This window comes from Artemia sp. Qi Xiang Cuo, chromosome 15 (genome assembly GCF_049724085.1).
Source record: "Artemia sp. Qi Xiang Cuo chromosome 15, ASM4972408v1, whole genome shotgun sequence".
Lineage (NCBI taxonomy): Eukaryota > Metazoa > Arthropoda > Branchiopoda > Anostraca > Artemiidae > Artemia > Artemia sp. Qi Xiang Cuo.
In genome coordinates this window covers 28,948,485-28,967,143 of record NC_142808.1, presented here as the reverse complement: position 1 = coordinate 28,967,143, position 18,659 = coordinate 28,948,485, and the positions used below count along the sequence as shown (strand labels likewise).

General features: G+C 35.8%; 1 protein-coding gene across 3 annotated transcripts in view; it reads right to left on the bottom strand.

Moving 5' to 3' along the window:
- The window catches only part of LOC148943521 (trypsin-1-like), a 202,723-nt gene that overhangs the window by 65,464 nt on the left and 118,600 nt on the right, over window positions 1-18,659 (bottom strand). For 2 of the 3 annotated variants that reach the window (XM_089101772.1, XM_089101773.1), the window contains exons 4-5: window positions 15,771-15,920; window positions 11,761-11,868 (exon numbers count right to left, since the gene is read on the bottom strand). In XM_089101772.1, the coding sequence (XP_088957898.1) occupies window positions 11,761-11,868; window positions 15,771-15,920 (258 nt within the window). The remainder of the gene's footprint in view (window positions 1-11,760; window positions 11,869-15,770; window positions 15,921-18,659) is intronic. The other variant, XM_089101774.1, reaches the window with a different exon arrangement.

The window sequence follows — 18,659 nt, the reverse complement described above, 5'->3', positions numbered from 1 at the left end:
TTTTCGAGAATACTTTCAATGGCCTGAGCAACTTCAACACCTCTCTTTGATCGCAATGGACTTGCATATTCATAACGACTAAATACACTGATTGCAATTAGAATGTACTTGTACGGTGTATTGTGACGTCTTTGAAGCTCATCTAGAGTCAGGAGATCTGCTAGCATTATATACAGCGGGTAAAAGTCTTTAGTTTTTCGATATTGATTTTCTCGAAGGCTATAATTTATATGCAGAGTGTAACTTGGTTCATTTTTTAGATAGTCTTTTACACTATTAGTGCGAACACCCGTGACTTTGGAAAGAGTTGTGGGGGAACTTAAACTCCCCGCCTCGCCAATATTTTCATAAACACCTTTCAGAACTTCAGCCATTTTGAACGTAAACACGTTGTGTAATGTCCGCTATTCTTTTGTATACTGGCTGTTGGTGACGTTGACTTGATACGTCTTCGCTTTTGTCTAGCTATCAGTGGAGTGCTAGTATTTTCCAAAATTGATTTAAAATCTTCTTCTTCAAGTTCATATTTTAATGTTGATGATGATGATGCACGTTCATTTAATTTTTTTAGAATTTGTCTATTGCCAATAAGACTTTTGGGGAAGTTTAATGTATTTAAAAAGTTGTATAGATGAGTGTCAAATGATAAAAGTCCTTTACGGATTGTAACAATGTCATACATTAAATCAAGTAGATTATAGCTCTTACCCTGAATTAGAATCCTTTCCCACTTGCTCTCAACTTGAATTTTACCACTTTCCAGGAGATAGGTTAGGAGTCGTGTTATTTTTTCACCCAATGTGAGGGGCCTTAGATTTACAGTTTTAGATAAAATTGAATACAATTCCTCCTCCTTCTTTAATTGTGTTCCAGCAGCAGCAGACTCTTGAGGAGATGATTCTTTTTTGTGAGCAGCAGCAGCAGCAGTGGGCTTCGATCGATAGTGTTTGTCCACTCGGCGAAGTGAATCTTGAATTAAAATCAGTTTTTTATCATCCTCAATAGTTTCATTGTCGAGGAATTTACTCAGATTGTCCTCAAAGTGTTCCACGGGTGAGAGAGCGAGTCAATTTATAGGGTTTTGTCATTCTCTAGAGAAAACTGTTTACAAGTCCTGCAATTATTGGCAGTAAAAGTGTGAAAAAACTACTGCCTGCCTGAAGAAGTCGTTTCCTTTTAAAATTCTTTCCTGTCTTTTTAGAGGCCAATGTACGTACAATGGAACGATGTAGCTTTGCCTGTTGCTTAACTACTTCTGGTAGTTGAACATTACCCTCGGTCAAATTTAAACAAAGTTCAGATATTAGATTAATGAAATCATTGTCAATACCATGTTTGAGTATTGCTTTTCTAAGCTGAGGTTTTGAAGTGCTTAGAACTGAAAACAAATGCCTATTTTCATGTAATTTCTTCAGTGTCATGATAGCGACTAATAGGTCTTTTTAGCGTTCACAGGGAGATATACTGTAGTTTCATTGTTGAAAATATCTGTGACTACACACAGATCCTCGGGTGTATTTTGATTAAGATCCAATAGGATATAACCGTTGGGTTTACTAGTTGCCTGATTGTATGCTGAGAGCAGAAATTTAGGGGCACCTGGATAGATTTGTTTATTGAGGGTTATTAGCGAGCTAGAATCACGAACAACTCTGTAGATGATTTAGTAGGTACAGTTCAAAGCAAGTGTTCGCATACATTTGCTCTGATGAAAGAGATTTTGTAGAACCAGAGTAACGGAAATCTGTTCATAATGAGAGCGAACAGTGAACAATTGCAGCATTTGCTGGGACCATTGCTCAATAGATTCAGCCAGATCGTCAATGATCAGCCAAGAGTTTGGTTCAATAATGTTTAAAACATCAAGTCCCTGTATGAACTGTATCTGCACCAATCCCATGGCAGCAATTGCTTTTATTTTATTGTATGACTCCTGCCAAATACTATAGCAATAGTAGATTTTTTTTCGGCTTTTCCGCAAGCATTTTATCCCAATTTTTAATTATTTTAGTTAAGAGTGTTGTTTTCCCGACATTGAGGGCCCACATAGAAACGATCTGAATGGTGTTTTAAATTGATACATGTTCCTTTCAACAGTTCACCTGGACAACTAACTGTAGACCCTAATTGTCTAATGACTAAATAATTTTTCCCTACTACTTTTCTGTTCTTCAAGATGAAGACAAAGACGAATAAAGAATCATAATTTTTTCTTTTATTATATGCACATAAGAAAGTAACAATACATTGAAAAAAAAATACACTTTTTAAAATTTATTTATAATAAAATACAACATTTACATGGGTACAGAGAAAAAACACTTTTTTTTTTTGTTTATTTATAGAGAAAAAAAAACATTAAATTAGAGAGAGCACTTGAAACATTTACAAAAAAAAATCTGCTCTAAGTCCAAAAAAAGATAACTTTGGTGGCGGTGCGCCCCTCGCGCTGCGGTGGCCTCCCCCCCCCAAGGCCGCGAGGCCCCCCCGGGCCGCTAGCCCCCCCCCCAAGTCGCTTCCTGTTTCTGATTTAAAAAATAAAAGCTGATTGGGCGCCCGACGTTTTACTAGCTCAGGGTAAAGACCACTACTCCAAGTGGTGTAGTCCATCCGTGAACTGATAATTTCACCGTGTGCCAAATCATCTATTAGATTTGATGTTTTTACTTTTAACAGTAGAGAATCCGTGTCACCGTAGCAGACCTCTACTTGCCCCTTTTCAGGCCACTGTACCCTAGCCACATTGTAGTAGAATTGCAATATGAGCTTTTTTGAGATCATCAAGATAGCACTGCCTGCAGCAATATTTTTATTCAAGACAATGCGTCTTTTTTCCCTATTCAAAAGTACCATGTCCGGGCCAATGATTGTAAAGGAAGTGTAATTGGGATCGGCAATAATTCGAGCACATTGTTCTGGATTAGTCACAACATCACAAGAATTCCTATTGCCGACACTCTTACGTATTTTACCGTAAACCAGATTAGGAATGACTCAATAAATTCGTTTTTCGGCTTTCGTCTGTGCTGCAGAACGTTTGCTAACAAAAGTGTCAACAAACGTTTTCAAATAGGGTTTTTGACTAAACTCGAGTGCTCTGTGAACCTTTTTGACGTTGAAACCATTGTTGCACATCCATTTTAAAGCTACATGATGTACAACTATGTTTTTTTTCGGCATAAGGTCAGCAATAAGTTTTTGTTTTGAAGGCGCCCAATGCAATCCGTCCACCTCGACTAAACGCTTATTGTGAGGGCTCAATAAGTCCTTAGTCACAGGTATATTGATGCACGGGAAAACAAAATCCTTTACTGAATCGTGAAGCTCGACTGGTATCTCTCCATCAATTTCAAAAAACCATCCAACCGGCCCATTCTCCTCAACACTGTTAATGTTGGGGAAATGGGGAGCTTGAGGGTCATTGAGCCATTTATAGTCACCGCAAGGTAGTGCATAATGAGACATGGCTGAGGGGTATAGAGAATTCATGTCAAGGAAACCTGCATCTAATTTTGTCCCCGTCTTCTCTCCTGTTGGATCGGTTGCCAAGATACAGTCCTCGGGAAAAACAAACCCCCCCCTCATTGATCTCTTGATGAACAGGTGCAGATCACTGTCTGTGATTAGCCCAATTTTTTCCCCACTAATTTTCAGGATAAGGTCAATCACTAGATGAGGTGAAGAAAAATAATAACCCAAATCAAGATTAAATTCCTCATAGATTTTATCCGTATTTTTACACATAATGTCTAACAGTGTTAAAACGTCACTCGACAAATACAGCTTGCAGTAGTCAAGCCCGTTTTTACATACTTGCTCTGCCCAAACTATTGTAGCAAAACTGTATTCCTCGGGGGTGCAACTACGATCGTGAAGACTGTCGTAAAATGATTCAATTGGAAGAATAGATTCCTCGGTGAATCTCAACAAGGAACAATAATGGTCGTAAGGATAAATGCCCGTGACTGTAAACAAATCATATAAATCATTTGGAAATTGTTGCTTGAGAAGGGGGAAAGCATCGCTGCCGTCCTTATTTTTCTGCACTTTAATCAATTCACTCAATGATTTAGGCAAAAATCTGAAGGAATCTAAAAAGTGAATTTTATTCGTATTCTCAACGCCAGCTTCAACAAGGTTCCACAAAAATTACAACACCCGCAGCTTTTCCACTGGTTTTGTTATGATTTTAAACGTAAAGCTGGATATCACCCACGCATCATCCACTCTTTAAATTTTTTGGAGATACGCAAACACAGGTATTATCCAATTCATACCGTAGTTAGATTTATGGCCAAGAACAGGTAGAAAAAGTGGCTTTTTAATTTTTAAATTACATAATTTGCGAGCCCACTCTCGAAAGTTATTTTTTTCCGTTGAATTGGGGTCAAAAAGGTGGTTTTGGTCGTGAACCGCGTCTTTTAGGGCAAGGGCACCCCTACACACCCAGCAAATTGTCCCCTTTTCCAACGCCAGTTGCCCTTTATCTGACAATGTCATTGGATAATTGGTATGACGTAATTGTAAAATTGTCTCGTTTGTTGATTTTATTAAAGAAACCAATAACTTGTCCATAGGGTGCTCCACGCCCATAGTAAAAAAAACTCTTCAAAGAGCCTGGTCGGTGTAGCATTACAATAAGTATGCGAATAAGAAAATTCAACTCGTGGTAGGCCCTCAAATACATTTATCCATGCGAAGCTTAAGGACACGGCCATTCCCGATCCATAGCATAAGTACGTTGTAACAGCTCATAGGAGGCGCTTCTGAGGATTTTTAAACTGTAAAATGTCTTTGCATTATATTCGCAGATTAATCATTTAATTTCAGTGAATTTCGTAATGCTTCATGTGATCTGAAAATGTTCGCTCAAATCTAAATGGGGAAAGGCACAGGGGGCAATAAAAACGTTCCCCATATTTTCTGCCTTGAGATAAGGGTTGACTTATTGCTGTGACGGGAAAAAAATGACCATAAGAATTTACATCTTTGGGAGGCTCGTAAATAATCCATACAAAATTTTTAACATTTTCCACCATCGGTGTCCTCACTGAATACAAAACTCCTTTTTTATTCGGTTTTTTTCCCCATCTAAAAATTCTGTGTCATACTGAGAACAACCCACCCACCCCCCAGAATTTAAATTTGTTTATCAAAAATTCTTAATTATTTTAATGAACACCGCAACAATACCTAAAAAACGAAAAAAATTAATTTATAAAATATTTTAACAACCGTTCGAGTAATTTCGTAGAGATTTTTCATTGATGATTCATCTTATAATGTCTTATAAGCTGCCATTATAAACGCGTAGTTAAAGCAATGCAATCCCGTGTCAAATCTGAAACCCTGAACCCCTCCCGTAGTCGACAAATCTGGGTGGTATTTGATTTTTAGATTTCCCACCCCCCATAGAATAAAGTTTTTTTTAAATTTAATGAAATTCAGATCCATGAATTCAATGTATTAAATGACGGACCCACTTCCTCTCTTGCGATATTTATCCAAAGTTGATATTAGTTTATTTACCCAGTTGAAAAAGTTGTCTTCAAATTCGTTTATCCCTGGGTAAAAAGTCTGGTTGCCTGTTTAAAAATGAAAATAAAAAATATCCCCGGATGTCCTCTCTTGTAAGTAAACTTTTTGATTTACCGACGCTTTAAATCCCCCCCGACCTCTCCAATTCTGAATCTGAATCTCACCTTTTGCTCGAATTCTGTCGATATAGCTATGGAGAACTTTCACGGGGTCATTTAAAATAATGCTCGCGTTTTCCTCGGGAAGGCTAAAATCTACCCTGCATGTTTGCAAATGACTTAGAGCAGATTCTAACAAATAAAATTCACGCAATTCCGGGGACATAGTATTATTTCCATCTCTTGTCCCTATTTGGTCAGGTCTCAATTCAAAAATAGGATATATATTGTTAAAGATATACCCGGAAAAATTCGACCCAAAAATTTGCATCAGACTGTCCATTTCTTCCCCTGTAAATAAGAAAGACATAGAGATTCCAAATAATGCACCATCACTAACAACTGATAAGTGGGGACAATTACTCATAATACTTTGAAGTCCCGGACCAGGGAAGGCATAAGTTTTCACAGCTTCCCCCTGAAACTAGAAAATGAATGGATTAAGTTTTTTTTTTTTTTTGTTTTTTTTTTTGACGAAAGTTTTATCACAATTATAACACACCTTTCTTTTTTTCTTTTTTATCAAAATTTTTTTTTTTAACTAAAAAGTTACCCCCCCCCCAACCCCTCCCGGGGAGGATCCCTTGGGAACCGGGGGCTTCCTTTGAGGTAGGAGGATCGATGCCCTTTCGAGTTGAGATATCGGACTTCACAACACTGTTCAACTAGAACAGCCTCAAATTCTTTCTCGAATGCATCTGTCAACGAAAATAATTGAGTTTGCCCAAAATAATGTTTCTTCGCATCATTGTGAAAAACATAATTAGAGAATATTAAAAAAAAGACTTTTTTATCACAAATACATATCCGGCTTCATGAAATCCTACTTAAAATTTAAAGCGGATTAAAATTCAGGCTGTGGCGATGGAGTAATTTGATAAACATTGGATATGGCCAAGGGTTTAGTGCAAAATATACAGTAGTTTGAGAACGATTTGTGAAACAGTGAATTGTTTGTTTTTAATATTGTTAGTTTTGTTTAAAATGAATATTTTAATTATTTCATTAGAAGACGTATTGTTTATAATTTAAAAGTTAAGGTTTTTTTTTTTTAGAAAATCAGTATAAGAAATTAAAGCTTTAAAAGCTTTACAGTATATAACACTAACTTGTTTAATGAAAGAAAATGAAATAGGATTATTATTTTCTAAACAAATTTTAATTTTGACTCGTAGAAAGCTGTGCGCCTGAGAAAATGTAGTCTTATTTTTGATAAAAAAAAGGAAGAAAATATATATACACTTACAAGTTCTGGCTGTACATAAGAAGTCCCTGGCATGGCGTGAAGAGGGGTGTTCCTACTATCTTGATCGGATGAGGCGGACTCAAATTCCTTGTTATGTTGCAAAGAGAGTCCTGGCCGATCCAATGAACGAGAAAATCTGATTACTGTTGTCCTTGCAACTTACATTGATGCAGTATCGACGTCACTAGCTTGTATAGCGGAGATTTCCACCCTTGTGGCCAACTGTCTTTTTGGTTTTTGACCGGACTGCATTGGGACTGACACTGACCAGGCGGCTTCGTCATCTCGCGCTTTCTTTGATGGAGGAGGGGTACATTATTCGCTATTTGCGGTAGCCATAGCTCTCTTTACAGCTGGAGGGGCAGCAAATTCTTCATAATTTGTCTTAAAAAGAAGAGAAAAAATTAGTATCAAAATAATTTCCCCCCCCCTTTTTTTTACAGAAAGAAAGTTAGTCTGTACAAAGAACCCCCCTCTAATCAGACGGAATCGAGAAACAGAGTCTCTCTCAAATTCCGTAAAGCTCTTTTAAAAGATACAAGAATTACTTATTTAACACAAAAATTTCGTTTTTAACGGATACCAAGAAAAGAAAACTGTGTTAGAATTGATTCATTGCCCTTTTCCCAGTCATATATTTTTATAAAAGCTTCGCGTACATACGAATATCCTTGTACTAAACCCCCAAAATTTTAAATAAAAAAAAAAAATGACAAAATTTAATTAGCTAGCTCAATTTTTAATCATTAAGAATATTAACGGAGGGCCCTGAGCCTTCAATTCCATAGTGTCAAAACACAAGAAGTTTATAATTATATAGTTTTTTTTTTATATGCAAAGCTTTTAAAACTTATATACCTAAATTACGAAATACTTAAAATCACAGAAAAAGGAAGAAAAAGACTCCTGGACATAGCCTAAACTAAAAAATTATTAAGTATATAAAGGGTTCGCCCTCTAGCCTATATCTCAGCATATACTTAGCTGGCTCAATTCTTACTTATTCAAAATATTAACAAGGGGGCATAGGATCTTCAATTCCATAGTAACGAAACACACAAAAAGTCGACAATTATATGCAAAGCTTTTAAAAGTTATATACCTAAATTACGAAATATTTAAAATCACGGTAAAAAAGGAAGACCAACCTTTGGGATTTGAACGAAATTTAAGAGCAAGATATACAGGAGGGAGGCAACCTTTCATATCTGTCGAAACTAATATGCAAATTCTATTTTAATTTTTCATATTCAATGAACCAAAATCAAAGTGAACATGTCTCTCTTTTTTGAATATTTGCTAAAATTGAAATACATGGATCATTTGATATTTAATGATGAAGGAAGCCTTTTAAAAGAGGTAACTACACAGTGTAAGGAAAGAATTTCTTCCTTAAATTAATGACGAGACAATTTCTTTTTATTATAATAATGAGAAAATTTTTCTCACCAGAAATTGCTTAGAATTATCCATTTCTATGTAAATTTTCACAAAAAATGTCAGTAGTGCTAAGTTGAATGAACTATTCAAAACTGTTGAAGAACCTAATTTGAAATCTGAATATATACAAAAAATAATTGCATAACAGCGAAACAAGACATGCTGGTTTTGGTTTATCACTAAAAAAAGACATGTATATACCTTGAACTAGAAATTGCGTAAATCTCTTGGCAAAGATGTAATGACCTGTAGAATAGAATACCTACCAGAAAAACCTGTTTGGTACGGGGGAAGCCGCAAATTCAAAAGATGGTTACTACTGAGTTTACATCTTGGCTTTTGGAGGTAGGCTATTTTTTCGTCTATTTTTTTGTAATTACTTACTTTTTTCATTTTTTTATACTTTTACTTTAATTGATATACTTTTTCCACTTCCTTTAGAAAAATATTTGTCTCTAAGCATCATTAAATTAAAAAAACAAGATTTTTCAACTAAAAGTAAGGAGCAACATTAAAACTTAAAACGAACAGAAATTATTATGTAGGCCTCAATGAGTAGGGTTGCCCCCTCTTCTTCAACACCTCGATCTTCATGCCAAGGTATTTCGGCACTTTAAAAAAAGCTATGTATTGCTCTATCTAAACGACCTTTGTGCTTCAGAAGTGGTTTTTAAAGAATTGAGACAAAATTTAAGGAGCGAGGTGTTGAGGAGAGGGTAAATCCCCTCATATACGTTACAATTTCTCCTTACTTACCGCCAGTTATCATAAACTATTTGATTAACATCAAAATCTAAACAGAGATCATTTAACTATTGATTTTTTTTCTGCGTTACCAAAAGTATTGCATTCACAGTTCTCCACAGTCTCTTGAAATGTAATTAAACAAATAGAAAAGATTTTTCAACTCAAGTAAGGAGCAAGTTTAAAACTCAAAACAAATTGAAATTACTTCGTATATTAGGGGGACTGCCCCCTTTTCAAAGCCCTGCTCATTAAACGAAAGTTTTTTTGTGCTTTGAAAAATCTTTTTTTTTCCAATTGCAAATTTTCTTTAAAAATTTGAAAAAAAGCCAAACTTCAGAGTAAAGAATAAGAAGTAAGAATGAGACAAACTTTTGATCTTTTGAATAACTAAAACTATTACAAGCTCTGCAAAAAGATTTTCCTGTCGATAAATATATTGAAATCATTTGTTTAAATACATCGAAGTAATTCATATAAATAGAACAAGAAAAATAATACCATTTGAAATTGCTGAAAACTAAGTTCCTAGCAGTATTTGCCACACCAAATAAGTTTACTGGCTGGGCTGATGATTGCCTGCTTTGCCTTTTCCCCCCTATGTGCTGGTAGACATGGGAATGTAATATTTTAGCTGTATAGAGAAACAATTTAATTATTTCCGACTCCTCTCTACCCCTTTCAACATTTATATGAAGCCTCACGAAGAATAAGCAGTGTGTCCATTAAAATGTATCTTTTTTTTAGGAATCTACCCTATCCCCACCTTAACAATGACTCACCCCCCCCCCCGCGCTCATTGTAGCTGATACGCAATTACAGATTACAAAACGCAGCCTAATTTTATTACAAATAAAGTGAATCAACCTGGTTGAAGCCAGTAGTGCCACCGTTTAGCATTACTTCTTTTGCTACTGGGAAGTATAAAATATAGTTATTGGTACTTTTAAATCAATTAACTTCTCATAATTTTAAGTTGATTGCAAATTCGTCCTCTTTGGAGTAAAGTCGTAGTTTGGTGGCATAAAATGGCAGAAAACTAGACTTTCCTCTGGCCCAACGTGTATGGTCATTAAAAAAGAGCTTTCAATTTACGTTTGAATGAGCTCCCTCCCAATTATCTTGGACATTCACTTTGATACAATCACCCCTAGGAAAAAGCAAAACAAACAAAAATGAATCGACGATATTTCTTCTGAAAAAAAAAAAAAAAAAATGCGAAACTCCCCATTTTGAAAATTGGAGCTTGAAACTTCTATCGTAGAGTTTCCTGATATGATTTTTTATCAAGGGATTTTTAATAAGATCACTCACATTTCTGGGGGTGTTCCCCTTTTTTTCAAAAACTAGCCAAATTTTCTCATATTTTTTTTTTTGGGTGGATAACAATAAACTGAAAGGATGTTATATATTTAGAATCAGCATAAAAAGCCAATACAGTTGTTTTAGCAATTGTCATGAGAATTCCATTTTTTGTTTTGGTGGATTTTGGCCCAAGTCACTTTTTACTTCCAGTTTTTTTTTATCACAAGCTATTTGATAAGATTCTCCAGTGACAAATTTTTTTTTAACCTGTTCATTTTATCTAGTTGAATAGGCTAATACAAAGAAAAAATGATCAATTTGACAGCTGGATAGTCAGTTTAAATTTAGTTTTTCTTTTGCTTTTCTGTAAATTTTGTAAATGTCTGAATACAAAAGGGACCTAAGTTCGAGGTGGAGAATTGTCCTGTTATGAAAGAGGTACATTTTACATGAAAGGTCTTAAGCCGAACTGGCCAATCGATTTATTTGAATTTTTTTTTAATTTAATGCCACAAAAAGGTACAGCATTGCATGGACACGTACGCAGGAATTTATTTTGGGGGAATGGTCCATTTTTGGTGGCATAGTCTCTAAAAAAAACCCTTAAAAACAACTTTTCAGTTTACAAGGAAACTAGAAATGTAATATTGAAACCTTTAAGGATAAATGAAATATACAAGTCAATTGGGGATGAATATAATTAATTTCAAGAATTTCCCAGTTCTATAACCCAGAGGCTAGAGAATCTACAAGTATTATTATATAAACTTGCATTTAGGTAACGAGGATTGTTTTAAAGTACAAAGTCTTACCTACAAATTCTAATAAGTCACTGTAGGCTATATAAATTTAGTCAGTATAATCAAACTCCATAATTTTTGGCTACTACATTCTCGGCGCGTACAAGCAGCTCCTCCTATTTAGTCTACTATCAGCGGTCCAGTGTATATTATCCTGGAACACGTATTTTGGAAGAAACTTTCTTAAAATACCTTTGAAACCAACTCGAGACTTTGAAATCAACTTCGAAACCAACTTGTAATTTCTAAAAACATCTAATAAAAACATTACACTACTAATTATGTATTTTTATATATGTATTGGAACACATTAATTTAAAATTAGATTCTTTAAAGTTAGTGCTACAAATGTGAAGCCAAGTTTCGCGTTAAAGAGAAATCTGACTTGTCTACCCGTTAAAAAATCTAATGTCGCTTATGTTTATACTTGTTTATATGTTCTCTGGAGCAGTTGTATCTCGGTCCGGCTTTGTCTAATGGTTGAGATAGGAATGGTTGTTCTGTCTAAATTTATCTACAGTGGTCTTACCTGACAAAAGCCTGACGAATCACCACCAGCACATATCATGGAATCTACAATTTCACTGCTACTGTAAGCTTGTCGGCATGTTGCGTCGCTCAATATTGGTAGTTGTGTCTACAAAATAACACAGTTCAAATCATTTGATTGTGTCGGTTGTAATTTTATGACTCTGTATATGTTACTACCACTAAATTTGCCATTGAAGACGAAGGGCAACCAAAAGTCATGACAATTATAACTACATTTTGCTATTAATTAACAATAACCACTGTTATAAATAAAATGTAATAGGAAATAGGACAGCCTTATGCATATTTTTGATAATTTCTGTTGTTTTTTAGTTTGATTTGATAATTCATTTCAATTTTGGTTCGTTTTAGGTTTCATTTATTTATTCAAAGTGGTTTCTTTTCGCTTTGATTTTGACTGACTATAGGCCTATCTTTAAATTTTCATATAATTTTACTTTACCAAGCACAACTCTTTTGGAGGATAAATTGTATAAAATGATGTCATTTCGTTTTTTTCTTGACATAGTTTTATTACGTGTAAATTGTAACAACTTTTTAAAAGTTTTCAACAAAACTTGAACATTCTGGCAGAATTTCGATCAGTCGTAGTTTTGTGTAATAATCCATCTATATATAGTTTGTAAGTGTTGGTAGCTGTAGAGAATCTCACTTATTTTCAAACAGTTTGTGGTAACGAACTGTAAGTAAGGAGCGACCCGGCCCAATAGTAATCGAAACTCTAAAAAACGGAGTTTTGATACCAATAGAAACATCAAAAGAATCAGATTTTTATGCTGATTTCAAATAAATATGTTTCATTAAGTTTAATATTAATTTCCTTAAGTTTAACCCATAAAATTTACGCGCCTGAGAAAATTTGTCTTATTTTCGAAAAAAGGGGGAAACAACCCCTAAAAGTCATAGAACTTTAATGAAAATCACACCATCAGATTCAGCGTATCAGAGAATCCTACTATAGAAGTTTCAAGCTCCAATCTACAAAAATGTGGAATTTTGTGTTTTTTGCCAGAAGAAACATTACGCATGCGTGTTTATTTTTTTTTTTTTTTTTTTTTAATGTGGCGATAATATCGATTCAGTACTCCTGGAATATCGAGAAAGGACTCATTCGAACGGAAATTAAAAGTTCTAGGGCCATTTTTGAATGACCAAAAAATTGGAGGGCAACTTCGCCCCCTCCCACGAGTATTTTTCTCCCGAACTTACCCATTACAAATTTTGAGATAGCTATTTTGTTCAGCATAGTCGAAAATCTAATTAATATTCTTTGAGGATAACTTAATGCCCCACAGTTCCAGGTGGAAGGGCTGCAAGTTATGAATTTTGCCCATTGTTTACATATAGTATTGGTTAATGGAAGGTATACAGACAATTTCAGGAGCAATTTCTTTCTGGTGGGGGGGGGGTCAGAGGAAGGGGTTACGGGGGAGAATCTTTCCATGGAGTGTGATTTTATAAGAGAAGGGACTCTATGAAGGTCGTGACGGATTTTCTGGCATTATTTAAAAAAAAAAACATCAGAAATTGAATAAAAAAAAGTTTTTTCAACTGAAAGTAAGGAGCAACATTAAAACTTAAAACAAACTGAAATTCGAACTTTAGAGTAAAGAGCGAGGTATTGATTAGGGGGTGAAACCCCTCATATAATTAACAAAAACATACGAATATAGAAGTTTGCTACGTAAGTTAATTCGTAAGTTGCGCCAGAACAAAATTTCGAGAAAGCCATTTAGCCAAAAAAAAGTAAAATTAATATGCAAATTTCGTTTTAATTATTCATGTACGGTGAGCCAAAATCAAAGTTTCATTAATTCAAAAACCTTTAGAAATCAACTAAAAAACGAGCAAGGAGTGACATTAAAACTTAAAACGAACAGAAATTATTCCTCTTTACGCTAAAGTTTGACTCTGTCTCACAACTTTATTTTTTTAAACAGTAAAAAATGTGCGTGTGTGTGTGTGTGTGTGTGTGTGTGTGTGTGTGTGTGTGTGTGTGTGTGTGTGTGTGTGTGTGTGTGTGTGTGTGTGTGTGTGTGTGTGTGTGTGTGTGTGTGTGTGTGTGTGTGTGTGTGTGTGTGTGTGTGTGTGTGTGTGTGTGTGTGTGTGTGTGTGTGTGTGTGTGTGTGTGTGTGTGTGTGTGTGTGTGTGTGTGTGTGTGTGTGTGTGTGTGTGTGTGTGTGTGTGTGTGTGTGTGTGTGTGTGTGTGTGTGTGTGTGTGTGTGTGTGTGTGTGTGTGTGTGTGTGTGTGTGTGTGTGTGTGTGTGTGTGTGTGTGTGTGTGTGTGTGTGTGTGTGTGTGTGTGTGTGTGTGTGTGTGTGTGTGTGTGTGTGTGTGTGTGTGTGTGTGTGTGTGTGTGTGTGTGTGTGTGTGTGTGTGTGTGTGTGTGTGTGTGTGTGTGTGTGTGTGTGTGTGTGTGTGTGTGTGTGTGTGTGTGTGTGTGTGTGTGTGTGTGTGTGTGTGTGTGTGTGTGTGTGTGTGTGTGTGTGTGTGTGTGTGTGTGTGTGTGTGTGTGTGTGTGTGTGTGTGTGTGTGTGTGTGTGTGTGTGTGTGTGTGTGTGTGTGTGTGTGTGTGTGTGTGTGTGTGTGTGTGTGTGTGTGTGTGTGTGTGTGTGTGTGTGTGTGTGTGTGTGTGTGTGTGTGTGTGTGTGTGTGTGTGTGTGTGTGTGTGTGTGTGTGTGTGTGTGTGTGTGTGTGTGTGTGTGTGTGTGTGTGTGTGTGTGTGTGTGTGTGTGTGTGTGTGTGTGTGTGTGTGTGTGTGTGTGTGTGTGTGTGTGTGTGTGTGTGTGTGTGTGTGTGTGTGTGTGTGTGTGTGTGTGTGTGTGTGTGTGTGTGTGTGTGTGTGTGTGTGTGTGTGTGTGTGTGTGTGTGTGTGTGTGTGTGTGTGTGTGTGTGTGTGTGTGTGTGTGTGTGTGTGTGTGTGTGTGTGTGTGTGTGTGTGTGTGTGTGTGTGTGTGTGTGTGTGTGTGTGTGTGTGTGTGTGTGTGTGTGTGTGTGTGTGTGTGTGTGTGTGTGTGTGTGTGTGTGTGTGTGTGTGTGTGTGTGTGTGTGTGTGTGTGTGTGTGTGTGTGTGTGTGTGTGTGTGTGTGTGTGTGTGTGTGTGTGTGTGTGTGTGTGTGTGTGTGTGTGTGTGTGTGTGTGTGTGTGTGTGTGTGTGTGTGTGTGTGTGTGTGTGTGTGTGTGTGTGTGTGTGTGTGTGTGTGTGTGTGTGTGTGTGTGTGTGTGTGTGTGTGTGTGTGTGTGTGTGTGTGTGTGTGTGTGTGTGTGTGTGTGTGTGTGTGTGTGTGTGTGTGTGTGTGTGTGTGTGTGTGTGTGTGTGTGTGTGTGTGTGTGTGTGTGTGTGTGTGTGTGTGTGTGTGTGTGTGTGTGTGTGTGTGTGTGTGTGTGTGTGTGTGTGTGTGTGTGTGTGTGTGTGTGTGTGTGTGTGTGTGTGTGTGTGTGTGTGTGTGTGTGTGTGTGTGTGTGTGTGTGTGTGTGTGTGTGTGTGTGTGTGTGTGTGTGTGTGTGTGTGTGTGTGTGTGTGTGTGTGTGTGTGTGTGTGTGTGTGTGTGTGTGTGTGTGTGTGTGTGTGTGTGTGTGTGTGTGTGTGTGTGTGTGTGTGTGTGTGTGTGTGTGTGTGTGTGTGTGTGTGTGTGTGTGTGTGTGTGTGTGTGTGTGTGTGTGTGTGTGTGTGTGTGTGTGTGTGTGTGTGTGTGTGTGTGTGTGTGTGTGTGTGTGTGTGTGTGTGTGTGTGTGTGTGTGTGTGTGTGTCTGTGTGTGTGTGTCTGTATGTATATCTCTGTCTGTGAGTCATTGACATGGTCAGAGAGACAGATAGAGAGAGAGAGTGAGAGATTTTGAGTGTGAGAGAGTGTGTGTGTGTTTGTGTGTTTGTGTGTGGGTGTCTCTGGTGCTTGAGGTGTGTGTGTGGGTGTGGCGGTGTTTGTGTGTATTCCTGTTTAGCATAATTCAATGGTATAACATTTTTGCTTCTGTAGGCATTGTTACCTTTTGTGGGACGTCAGAGAGCAGAGTATCCGTAGAACTTGATGTGCCCCAGCCAACAAGGGTTGCTTCTAATCCTTCATTGGTCTCTTCATCAAGCTGAGGAAGATTTACTACAGCGACATAGCTGTTTAATGCAAAGGAAAGGTCTACCTTTAAAAAACAAGCAATTCATAACCTTAGAAAATATCTTTTATAATTGTCTTTTTAAAAATGTATTTTGATTTGTATGAATATTAATTTGTATCTGTGGTTTAAAAATCTTGGTGTTGACCCAAAATTTTTTGTATTTTCCTTATTTGCTGACTTCCCTCATTTGCTTGACAAAGTTAATGCTAGGTCAAGAAATGGAACCACCGGGCACTAAAGAAAATAATGCCGATGATGCTGTTTTCTTCTCTAAAAATACAGTTTCCAAATAACGCTGTTTAAAAAAAAAACATTAAAAGCATATTTCAAAACAATGTACCATATAGAAAGTCTAAAGCTCGTGTTACCAATGCGTCTAAGTTGCGTGGCAAAATACAAATATAAAACGAACACAGAACATCTTATAGGTGGATTGAGGATTTGGTTATTATTAAAAAATAGGCTAGGTTTCAGGATTTTAAATGTATAATAGCTTAACTTCAGATTTGGATTTGGATCATGCCTTAGAAAAAAAAAAAAAAAATTCACAAGATTTAAGGTACAGGAGAAGGCAATAAAGTCAGGCTCACTATTCTTGTTGCTTTTATTTTTATTTTCACTTTTTGAAGTTAAGCACCCCATTAAAAAAAAAATTCCAACCATAGAAAATAGCAAAGGGGCAAAATATTGAGACTAAATAAAATTTTACCAGGCCGTAATTTCAGGTGTAAAATTATTCCTAAAAATTATATTATCCGTATATTATTGTTGAATCGAAATCTTAGTTTATTTGAATAACATTTATACAATAATTATAGTTACAGCCAACACTCAGATCACAACCAAAGCCAATAATCAAAGCCAACGCCCAAATCACCTTATGCAACTTAATAGTTTAAATTAGAATTGTTTTTTTAATTCTTAAGCAAAGGACCTGAGAAACTGGAAAAATATTCATTAGATTAACAAAAATTTATTTTTTTTTAAATCTGAAAAAGATGTTCTCCAAAGAAAACTTAGATTAATAGAAATTTATTTTTAAAAAAATCTGAAAAAGATGTTCTCCAAAGAAAACTTAAGAGCCATATTAAACTAAAACTAAAGAAACTAAACTCATATAATAATTTAAACTCAAATTGATCAAAAATTGCTATCAAATAATAAATGAAATCCAAAGGGAACAAAAATTAAAATAAACAACCCTATCAAACATAAATATAACATTTAATGATATAGATGAATAAATAGATCTTGAAGCGAGTAAAAACTCAGTTGAATATCGAATTAGAAGTTAAAACGAACTAAAGTCACTACAAGCAGGAATTTGACTACTGTCCCTTCTCCACCCCCCCCCCCGCCCTAACCTTAAAAGATTATAAACTTATTGTTTCAATTGCGGTTTACTGAAAACAAAATATATTAAAAAAAATTATTTTATATTTTTAACTTTGAAAAAGAAAAAATTACAGTTAAATAAAATCTCAAACTGCAGAGATTTTCAGGAATTTAAATCTTTATATATTAAACGATCAGTGTCTGGAAGAATAGGGAGATGAGTCAGCAAACCAAGATTTAAATATTGGAAGCTAAAGTGATGACAATGGTCGAGTGGCGTTCTGAAGCGTGGGCGCTCCGAAAACCGAAGGAGAATTTTCTACACGCCTTCCAGAGAAATCGCCTATGAATTGTTTCGGATAGCCGACTGACTTGTCTTATCTCAATCAGTAAGCTATACGAAAAATGTGGTTCAATCCTGCTTTCTAGGGCTGTAACGAGATAACGGTTGAGATGGCTAGGACACGTTCCGCAGATGAAGGATTACATATTGACAAAGATTGTCCTTGTCGCCAAACCGTCTAGGCCCAAACAAAAAGCAGGTCTTTCCTGAATGGGGGTGGGGGGGGGGGATATCCCAAATAAATATTGAAGGGAAATGAGAACTTCTTGGGAGGGTGTAAAGAGATTGGGATTGGGGAGGAAGGTAAATAGCTGTGCTGGCCTCAGGCAGCTTGGTGCTGCGGTAAGTTGTTAGTAATAGTATTGAAAAATTGTTGGTATTTCTTAGTCAAAAATGTAGGTATTTTTGACGCTTCTGTTCAATCATCATGGTAATTGTAGTGATTCATTTTTTGTCGATGTTTTGAAAATTAAAGTTCTGTTCAAAATGCATATAGATTTCAATTAAACACAAATGATGCAACAGGCTTCAGAAATTTTACGGTTTGTTTGCTATTAACGATTTTTTTAGTTTGAATTATTATAAAACTTTATTTTTGTTTTTGAAAATTTTATATGGCTCTTTGCTTTTGTTTGAAAAACTTTTTCGGAAGGTTTTCTTTTAATTAATTACGTATTATAGCAGAAAACCTCTTGTGATTGTGCTAATCCACTCTAATATAGTATTTTAGTTCAACTTAAGCATTGAAATAGCATAAGAATGCTTTCATTTTATGAAATGTAGATTTAAACTGTCTGTTGTATTTAACCTCTTTAATAATAAGAAAAGGATATACTCTAAGAATTTTTGACTTCTACTTTTCCCAAGAACACTTTCGATCAAAGTATTCGACAAATACTTTCAATGACAGTATTCAACAAGCGCTTTTCTTTGACTTCTTTAATGAATTATTCCTTACAATTTTATTCTTTTAATGAATTATTCTTTTAAATTTTATTCCTTTAATGAATTATTCCTTTAAATTTTATTCCTTTAATGAATTATTCCTTTAAATTTTATTCCTTTATTGAATTATTCCTTTCTCC